Consider the following 9,878-nt stretch of genomic DNA (forward strand, 5'->3'; position numbering starts at 1 on the left):
ATTGGTTCAAACTGCTTTATGTTGTAGGAGTCGACGCATATTTTGTGTGGCTGCGCGTTGTGAAGTCGGCTCCAGCTAAAGGACCCTCGTCAGTGTTGGCACGAACGCTAACAAGACGAGACGAGGGCTCATCATCACGCAAGGCCGTAATCACGTGTTCACGACTGCAAATTGCAACGAGAGGTCACTCCTTGAAGTGAACCGTCTTCAGTTGCTGACAAAATGAAACTTCCTCATCACCGTGACAACCTGATGAGGAAAAACATTTAAGCCCTGCAACAGTTTGAGCATTCAAGTGTTGTTTGCCACTCGAGCAGCAATTGGGAACTAAAAGGTCTTCAATATATTCATGGCCAAGATCATTAGAGCCTTTGAGACCAAACCGCAAGACTTCAAGATCTACTGGTGACTCTCAGGGAGCCAGTAGACATGTTAGACTTGTGGTGCACTTTGATTTCTTTCTAACGGTGAAGTGGCACAAAGCGTTGACATGTTGGGCTGCGAGACACTTTGCGGCTGAAGGGCCAAATCAGGACCAGCGCCACCGACAGTGGGAAGCACAAGTGCGCCACTTGGACTCCTTCACGCCGCCTCTCCAGCAATCAGCGGCCATTTGTCAGAGCTCATCTGAGAGACGACACCATCCAGTTACTCGCTTGTCAAAAGAAGGCCACCAGCAACATCTGCATTCGTACCGTCAGTCAACACAATCCCACAGAGTGGCTGACACTTGAGGCCGTTTCAGAGTTCTTGCAAAATTATTCAGACCAGAAACTACAGTCAAAGTTTATATTACATTAAGAAACTTAAGCATTTGTAATTAATTTGATCACAGTTAAAAATGTAATCAGTGTTAGGATAATTATTTTAAACTGTTAGCATGCACACAAAACTATTTGAGCGAGCCAAATGGTTGCATCAAGTCCTGTTTTAAAAATAAAAAACGAAAGACAAGGCAGCCAAACAAGTTTAGTTTTGGATTTTTATTAAATCTTACTCAGCAGGGAACAACCGGATCAAAGCATGTTCATCCTGCAAGAGAATTAAAATTAACAATTGAATGTTGAGAAAGTTACATTTGCGTGTTCATACCTTTGGTGCCAATCCCTGGTAGTCCTCCAGGCCCTCCCAGGTAAGGAACGTGGGGATGCCAATCCTTTTGGGAATAATGCATTCTGGAGAATTCTTTTCGCTCTTGCTCGTAGCCGTTCCGGTTGTGAACAACATAAGTTGGAAGCTCCTGCTTGTCCTCCTCATCATCATCATCATCATCATCAGTGGAAAGCTCTTGCTGAGATGACCAAAGGTCACTTGGGTTCAGGGAAAGCTGGTCCAAACCGTCGCTGGGGTAGCCTGGCTGGGAGGAAGTCCGCTTGTAAGGGCCCACCTTGGTGTCGGAGTCTTGAAGTCCAGAAGCGCCGTGATTGAAGGACCAGGCGGAAAGTTGACCATCTGCTGGGTGTCGTTTTCCGCTGCTCATTTGTACACCACCACTTTTAAGTGGACCAGAGACTTGACTGTTCACACCTTTGGTAGCAGATTGGAGCTCAGTGCCAGCAGCAGGACTTGAAGGTTGGTATTTGGACACTGGATTAAAGACTTGACCATAAGTTGCCCAACCAGAGCCAAACTTTCGACTATAGTCAGATGCTGCGTTGGCCTTTCCAGCAGGAAGACTCACATAAGCGCCACCAGGAGATGGAAGGGGGGCAACTGAAGGGTTGGAGCTGGGAGACCAATAGGCTGAACTGTATGCCGCCCAACTTTGATGAGGTGCTGCCGGCCCCTTCCCGGTGCCAATTTGGACTCCACCAGGGGAGGGTGCCATGTGGGTTTGAAAGCCTGCCGAGTGCCCCTTGCCAGCACTCAGACCAGGAGCAGTTGGGGGCTTGTAACTGGGAAGTTGCTGACCTTGATTGTATGCGGACCAGCTTTGTTGCAGGTTGCCACCAGGACTAGATGCCGGCTGCCCTTTCACAGTGTCAGGAGGAGCCACAAGAGAAGTTGGTGGATAATAACCTTTACTGGATGCTGCCCAACTTTGAGGAAGGTTGACGCCCACATTCACAACTGGCTGCCTTTTGACCAAGTCAACTCCACTTGAGGGTTTGTAGCTGGGAGGTTGCACATCAACTGGACTGTACATTGCCCAACCTTGGTGCAGGTTTCCACCAGAAAGTTGTCCCTTTGCAGCAATGGGACTCTCAAGAGCCGTTGGGGAAGGTTGCTCATACAATGCCCAACTTGAGGGTAGGCTGCCAACCGGATTCACTGACGGTTGCCCCTGGACAGTGTCAACTTTGTAGCTGGAAGGGTGCGCCTCTGAGTCAGACGCTGCCCAACTTTGTTGCAGGCTTCCACCTGGAAGAGATGCTTGCTGACCTTTCACAGTGCTTTGCCGAGTCCCTTTGACTCCACCAGGAACAGTTGGTGGCTCGTAGACTTGACTGTATGTTTCCCAACTGAAGGGAAGGTTGCCACCTGCATTCACTACTTGCTGCCCTTTCACACCCTCAGGAACAGTTTGTGGTTGGTAACTGTATGTTGGCTCATAGACTTTACTGTAGGCGTCCCAACTTTGTTGCGGGTTGCCACCAGGATTAGATGCCGGCAGCCCTTTCACAGTACTTGGATGACTCCCTTTCACACCACCAGGAGGAACCACAGGATCAGACGGTGGGTAAAACACTTTACTGTATGCAGCCCAACTTGGGGGAAGGTTGCCACCTGCAGTCACTACTTGCTGCCCTTTCACACCCTCAGGAACAGTTTGTGGTTGGTAACGGTATGCGTCCCAACTTTGTTGCGGGTTGCCACCAGGACTAGATGCCGGCTGCCCTTTCACAGTACTTTGATGACTCCCTTTCACACCACCAGGAGGAACCACAGGATCAGACGGTGGGTAAAACACTTTACTGTATGCGGCCCAACTTGGGGGAAGGCTGCCACCTGCATTCAATGCCGTCTGCCCTTTGACAGTGTCAACTCTAGAGGGTTTGTAGCTGGGAGGTTGCACATCAACTGGACTATAAAAGGCCCAACCTTGGTGAGCTGCAACTTGTCCCTTTGCAGGGGCGGGACTTTCAGGAGCCATTGGGGGTTCGAAACTTGAAGAGGGCTCATATACTGGATGGTATAATTCCCAACTTGGGGGCAGACCACCAGCTGGATTTACTGCTACTTTCCCCTTGACCGTGTCAGCTTCGGAAGGTTGTGCCTCAACTGAAGCGTATGTTGCCCAACTTTGTTGCCCTTTGACAGTGCCAGGAGGAACCACAGGAATTGGTGGTAGATAACCGGATGCCTGATCATAGACATTACTGTAGGCTGCCCAATTTGGGGGAAGGTTGCCACCGGCATTCACTTTGACTAAACTAGTTGCAGGTTGGGGACTGGAAGGTTGCTCCTCAACTGAACTGTATGCTGCCCATCTTTGTTGCAGGTTCTCAACAGGATTAGATGCCTGCTGCCCTTTTACAGGGACAGAAGGACTCTCTTTAACTCCACCAGGATGAGCCACAGGATCAGTTGGTGGATCATAGACTTGACCGTATGCGGCCCAACTTTGTTGCTGGTTGCTAAGAGGGTTAGATACTTTCACACCAGCAGGAGGAACGACAGGATCAGTTGGTGGATCATAGACTTGACCGTATGCGGCCCAACTTTGTTGCAGGTTGCTACCAGGATTAGAGTCTTTCTGACCTTTCACACCACCAAGAGGAACTACAGGATCATAGACTTGATTGTAACCTGCCCAACTCTGCTGCAGGTTGCCAAGAGGGTTAAACACTTGACCTTTCACGGCACTTTGAGGACTGCCTTTCACACCAGCAGGAGGAACGACAGGATCAGTTGGGTGATCATAGACTTTACTGTATGCGGCCCAACTCTGTTGCAGGTTGCTACCAGGATTAGATGCCGTCTGCCCTTTCACAGTACTTTGAGGACTCCCTTTCACATCATCAGGACCTACAGGATCATAGACTTGACTGTATCTTGCCCAACTTTGTGGCTGGTTGTCACCAGGATTAGATGCTTGCTGACTTTTCACAGTACTTTGAGGACTCACTTTCACACCACCAAGAGGAACCACAGAATCATAGACTTGATTGTAACCTGCCCAACTTTGTTGCAGGTTGCTAAGAGGGTTAGATACTTTCTGACCTTTCACACCACCAGGAGGAACCACAGGATCAGTTGGGTGATCATAGACTTTACTGTATGCGGCCCAACTCTGTTGCAGGTTGCTACCAGGATTAGATGCAGTCTGCCCTTTCAAAGCATCAACAGGAACCACAGGATCAGTTGGTGGATCATAGACTTGACTGTACGCGGCCCAACTCTGTTGCAGGTTGCTACCAGGATTAGATGCCGTCTGCCCTTTCACGGTACTTTGAGGACTCCCTTTCACACCACCAAGAGGAACCACAGGATCATAGACTTGATTGTAACCTGCCCAACTTTGTTGCTGGTTGCTAAGAGGGTTAGATACTTTCACGGCACTTTGAGGACTCCCTTTCACACCACCAGGAGGAACCACAGGATCAGTTGGGTGATCATAGACTTTACTGTACACGGCCCAACTCTGTTGCAGGTTGCCACCAGGATTAGAGGTTTGCTGACCTTTCACAGTACTTTCTGGACTCCCTTTCACACCACCAAGAGGAACCACAGGATCATAGACTTGACTGTATCCTGCCCAACTTTGTGGCTGGTTGCCACCAGGATTAGATGCTTGCTGACCTTTCACAGTACTTTGAGGACTCCCTTTCACAACACCAGGAGGAACGACAGGATCAGTTGGGTGATCATAGACTTTACTGTACGCGGCCCAACTCTGTTGCAGGTTGCCACCAGGATTAGAGGTTTGCTGACCTTTCACAGTACTTTCTGGACTCCCTTTCACACCACCAAGAGGAACCACAGGATCATAGACTTGACTGTATCCTGCCCAACTTTGTGGCTGGTTGCCACCAGGATTAGATGCTTGCTGACCTTTCACAGTACTTTGAGGACTCCCTTTCACAACACCAGGAGGAACGACAGGATCAGTTGGATGATCATAGACTTGACTGTACGCAGCCCAACTTTGTTGCAGGTTGCCACCAGGATTAGATGCTTGCTGACCTTTCACAGTACTTTGAGGACGCCCTTTCACACCCCTAGTTGGTAGCTCATAGACTTGACTGTATGTTGCCCAACTTGGGGGAAGGTTGCCACCTACGTCCATTACATGCTGCCCCTTGACACCACCAGTTGAGGGTTTGTAGCTGGGAAGCTTCACATCAACTTTACTGTAGTCTGCCCAACCTAGTTGCTGGTTGGCTGAAAGTTGCCCCTTTCCAGCAACAGGACTCTGAGGAGCAGTTGGAGATTCAAAACTGGAAGACGGTTCAAACACAGGACTGTATAATGGCCAACTTTGTTTAGCTGCTGACGCTATCATAGTTTTAACATGTTGGCCGGCATTTGAGGCTGTTGGATCATAAAATGGCCATCCTGAACCAGCAGCTGGAACGCCAGAGCGCTTGTTGGAGTTGCGTGCGTAGGCCACAAGGCGCTTGTTGGCGTCGCTTGGGGAAGCCTGGCTGGGAATCTCGGGGCTTGACGGAGGCTGGCTGACAGGGGTGGGATCGGCAGCGTACATTTGCTGCAAGGTCAGGAGGGACGGGCGCAGGCCTTCCGGCGAGGAGGCCGGCCCAGAACTGGACTTGTAAGGAGGCCTGGGCTGGTCTGAGAAAAGGTGAGGAAGACAAAAAGGCAATTACAAAGTGCAGCAGTTGCCGAAGCCGCCTGGCGTTGGACACTCACACTTGTGTTGCACCGGAGCACTTGCAGCATTGCCGAGTAACAGCAAGCAGATCCAAGAAAACCTCAAAGACACAAAACAAGTCAAAAAGTCAAACATGAGTGGACACGTGACCTCCAGCAGCACAAGGACTACCAAAAACCGTGCTGCATTTATTCCTCAGACGCATTTTTACAATTGTTGCAGTTTGGTCATTTTCTGCTCACTTTGACTTTTGGAAGTTATTTCCCCATTTAAAAAAAAAAAAAAAAAAAAAAAGTCTCCCTAAACCCCAAAGGACTTAAGTGGGAGAGAGAATTGTACATTTCCACTACCTTAAGATTCAAATGTTTTTCTACATCACAGAGAAGGAAACTAAATAATTTTTTTTTTTAATACATAAAAATGACAGGAATCATCTTTAAAATTAACATCGATTTCAGTTTTAAATTTTTTTTTTTTTTACAAAAACAAACATTCATGAGGTGGCATTTTACACACAACTCAGCAAGTTGCACGAACAAAGCAAGACGTGAAACCAAGCAATTGCACAGCAGGTGAGCAACTTACCTTGCGGCGAGTCCGGTCCCCATGTCCAAACGCGGGGGAGCAACTCTGCACGACAGCTGACGAGAAGTGACGCTTGAGCATGACTGCAACTTCCTCCTGCTGCTGCTTAAATGCTGCTCACGTTGCTCGTTAGTCGTCATCCAACACACCTGCGCCGCATTGACCACGCCCACCTGATGCTCGACGAAAACCTCACGCATTGGCCAAAAAAACCCAAAAAAAAAACAACAACAGCAAAAGCTGATAAGTCCGCTGTGTTGTTGACTTTAGAAAAATGTGAAGAAATATATAAATAGAAATTAGGGCAGGGGTGTCCAAAGTCCGGCCCGGGGGCCATTTGTGGCCTGCCTAATGTTTTTGTACATTCAGATACAACAACAAAAAAGAAATCAAAATGTTATAAGAAAAAGTTGTTGACAGATCTTTTTTTTTTTTTTATTAAATAAATGTATTTATTTAAAAAGTTTCATGTTACAAGACATCACACTTTTCCGTTGCAATTATTGATAAAATAAAATAAACATTTTTTCACATTATTTTAAATTGTAAAAGAAAATATCACAATCTTTTGTGTAACGATTTTAAATAAAAAATTGAATACCAAAAATGTTCTATGACATCACACAATTTATTTTAGATTGTTCAAAAAATGAAATGGAAATTTGTCACAGGATTTTTATTTTTTTTTTAATTAAAAACGAATGTCAAAGTACATTTTCAACATGACCTTAATTTCACGTTTAATGTTACAAGACATGAGCTTTCTTTTCTTTTTTAAGACGAAGGTTACAATATGCAGTTGCTGCACTTGAACTCATTCACGCCTTCCTCAGAAAACCTTTTAGGTCCACCGCACAAAAAGTCGCAAAGAAATAAAAATAAACCAGGGGTGACCAAACTATGGCCAAGGGGCCATTTGCGGTCCACGGATGATTTTCTAGCGGCCCTGCCACTCTCAGCATAAATAAGAAAACAACATTTGACAGGGTCTGCAACTCTTATGGGAACTAGTTTGGACACTCCACTTCACCAAACTGTCCTTAATCAGTGATGATTGTAATATTGGTCCAGTTTGGAATTATCCACCAATTCCGTCCTCGCTAACTATTATTCAGGAACAGTCCACCGTACAAAAATGATTTTCACTCGAATGTGTGGTCTCGAGTGTGTGCTTGTGTGTCTCAAAGTCACTTTGAAAGGACACAAACAAGCTTCATACGCATATAAAAAGGAACACACGCAAACACAGACTTGGTGAGGGGTCAAAGGTGAAGCTGTCCAGCCGCCGCAAGGCCTTCAACGCTTTCACTTTCATCTTTGTTGCCGCTTTCATCGTCTGGTTGTTGGACGCGAGAGCCCACAAAATGATTTCGACAAACACGTGCGACCACTCGATGCCCTCACGTGGTCGGCGGTCATTTGCGGCCATATTTGGTCTTTTTCTTTATTTTTGGATTAATCACTGAATCCATGTTTTCCTTTGCACGCCTTTATTGAAAAGCAGGACATTATTTCAAATGGACAGAAACTGCACACACTTAAATGAATGGGAGGTGAAGAAACCAGATGTGGTCACCAAGTCGGGTCCTCGAGGGCCCCTCCCCTGCATGCGTCCCTCCTCCATCACTGTCAGGCTTCTGCAGAGCTCGCTGATGAACTGATGATTTGAATCAGGTGTGTTGAAGGAGGGAAACATGTCAAAGACGGAGCGAATGGCGCCCCCCGGATGGATTGACGATCAAAGCTGTCGATGAATTTGATAAGTTGTGGACGAAGGCTTGCACATTGACGGAACGCTCACATGTCCTGCACGTGACCCGGGACGGCGTAGGGGTCAGCGAAGGGCAAGGTCATGTCCAGCGAGATGTCGGCCTCGCACTGACTCTGCAAGATGGCGGGCAGCGGCGGGTCGGCGCGGTTCCGAGAGTCGCGGGACACCAGGGACACCCGGTCAAAGCCGTGCTGGGGTCCGGCGGGCGCGGCGCCAGGCCCGGCACCCGCCGCCTCCTTATGCAGGGTGGTGTCGTGGTGGTAGGACACCATTTCGTTGCTGAAGTCCACGGCCTCCACGGCCGAGCTGGAGCAGAGGCGGTTGCAGCCCAGGATGGTGGCGAAGGCCTTGCGGAAGTCGGCGTTGAAGGCGTAGATGACCGGGTTGAGCGAGGAGTTGGCCCATCCGAACCACACGAAGATGCTGAAGGTGGTGTCGCTGACGCAGGGCGGCGCGCCGGGCGCGTCCGCCTGGCAGAACGGCACCAGGCAGTTGAGCACGAAGAAGGGCAGCCAGCAGAAGACGAACACGCCCATGATGATGGACAGCGTCTTCAGCACTTTGGTCTCCCTCTTGAAGGAGCTTTTCAGCGCGCTCTCGTCGTGCGCGGAGGCGCGCGGGCCCGGGGTCCGCGCCGGAGCCCGCGCCGGGGTCCGAGCCGGGGTCCGAGCCGGGGTCCGAGCCGGGGTCCGGGCAGGGGCCGGCGCGCGCTCCAGCGACGAGATGCGGCGGATTTGCGTCTGCGCGATGCGGAAGATGCGCGTGTACGTGCCCACCATGATGAGCACGGGGATGTAGAAGCTGATGAGGGACGAGGCGATGGCGTAGGTGCGATTGAGGCTGGCGTTGCAGTCGTCGGGCGGCGGGGGCGCGCCGTCGCCCGCGCGCGCGTCCCGGTGCCAGTTGAGCTGCACGGGGATGAAGGAGATGAGGATGGACAGCGTCCAGGCCACGCCGATCATCAGCAGGGCGAAGCGGCGCGTCATCTTGCGCTCGTAGCGGAAGGGGCTGGAGATGGCCCAGTAGCGGTCCATGCTGATGATGCACAGGTTGAGGATGGACGCCGTGGAGCACATGATGTCGAAGGCCACCCACGTGTCGCAGAAGCGGCCGAAGAGCCACGCGCCCGCCACCTCGGACACGGCGCGCCACGGCATGACCAGCACGGCCACGAACAGGTCGGACACGGCCAGCGAGATGACGAACGAGTTGGTGACTTTGGAGCGCAGGTGGCGGAACTTGACCACGGCGGCGCACACCAGCGTGTTGCCCAGCAGCGTGGACACGATCAGGGCGCACAGAACCAGGCCGGTCAGCGCGCGGCCCACGCTCACGTCCCCGGACCCGTGCTCCTCGCCCGCCTGCCGCTGGCTAAGCGCGTCCCGAGTGTCCTGCATGACGCTCGCTCGTCTGTGCCATCGGCCGCCGCCGCCGCCGCCGCCGCCGATGCTGACGCTGACGCTGACGCTGACGATGCCCTCGGGCTGCTGCAGGCGCCCCCACGTTTAGGTCACTCCCGCCCGCCCCTCCGGTAATGCTTAACATATTCCCTCGCCGGTGCGCACACTTTTACTCACTGCGGGCTCTATTGATGGCAATCCGTTCACGAAATCGTCGGTGACTTGAATTGTTGTTGAAGTTTGTGCGGGACGGTCAATGTTGCCAGCTTGTCCTGGACTCCTGCAGGTTTGGGATGGTGTCCTGCTCCAACGCACCTGTTTCCAATGAAGAGGATCGTTATCAGGCTTA

General features: G+C 50.6%; 2 protein-coding genes across 2 annotated transcripts; both read right to left on the minus strand.

Annotated features, from left to right (window-relative positions):
* Window positions 1–968: 968 nt before the first annotated feature.
* LOC144038764 (uncharacterized) lies at window positions 969–6,558 on the minus strand. The gene is made up of 4 exons (XM_077551486.1): window positions 6,359–6,558; window positions 5,812–5,873; window positions 1,093–5,733; window positions 969–1,032 (listed from the first exon to the last, which is right to left on the minus strand). Exons 1-4 carry the CDS (start codon window positions 6,556–6,558, stop codon window positions 1,028–1,030), a joined length of 4,908 nt encoding a protein of 1,635 aa, XP_077407612.1. The 3' UTR covers window positions 969–1,027.
* A 1,294-nt stretch (window positions 6,559–7,852) lies between these two features.
* LOC144038374 (D(1)-like dopamine receptor) lies at window positions 7,853–9,593 on the minus strand. Its single transcript, XM_077550838.1, has one exon. The coding sequence runs from the start codon at window positions 9,524–9,526 to the stop codon at window positions 8,156–8,158; it is 1,371 nt and encodes a 456-aa protein (XP_077406964.1). The 5' UTR covers window positions 9,527–9,593; the 3' UTR covers window positions 7,853–8,155.
* Between the last annotated feature and the right edge of the window lie 285 nt (window positions 9,594–9,878).

The sequence above is a fragment of the Vanacampus margaritifer genome, chromosome 18, assembly GCF_051991255.1.
Source record: "Vanacampus margaritifer isolate UIUO_Vmar chromosome 18, RoL_Vmar_1.0, whole genome shotgun sequence".
NCBI lineage: Eukaryota > Metazoa > Chordata > Actinopteri > Syngnathiformes > Syngnathidae > Vanacampus > Vanacampus margaritifer.

Excerpts from the sequence above, each read along its gene's own strand:
- LOC144038764 (XM_077551486.1), bottom strand. The coding sequence starts at position 6,558 with ATGCGTGAGGTTTTCGTCGAGCATCAGGTGGGCGTGGTCAATGCGGCG. Across the intron at positions 5,874-6,358 it reads GGGACCGGACTCGCCGCAAG|GTTTTCTTGGATCTGCTTGC; the intron begins GTAAGTTGCTCA and ends TGTGTCTTTGAG. Across the intron at positions 5,734-5,811 it reads TGCTCCGGTGCAACACAAGT|ACCAGCCCAGGCCTCCTTAC; the intron begins GTGAGTGTCCAA and ends ACCTTTTCTCAG.
- LOC144038374 (XM_077550838.1), bottom strand. The coding sequence starts at position 9,526 with ATGCAGGACACTCGGGACGCGCTTAGCCAGCGGCAGGCGGGCGAGGAG.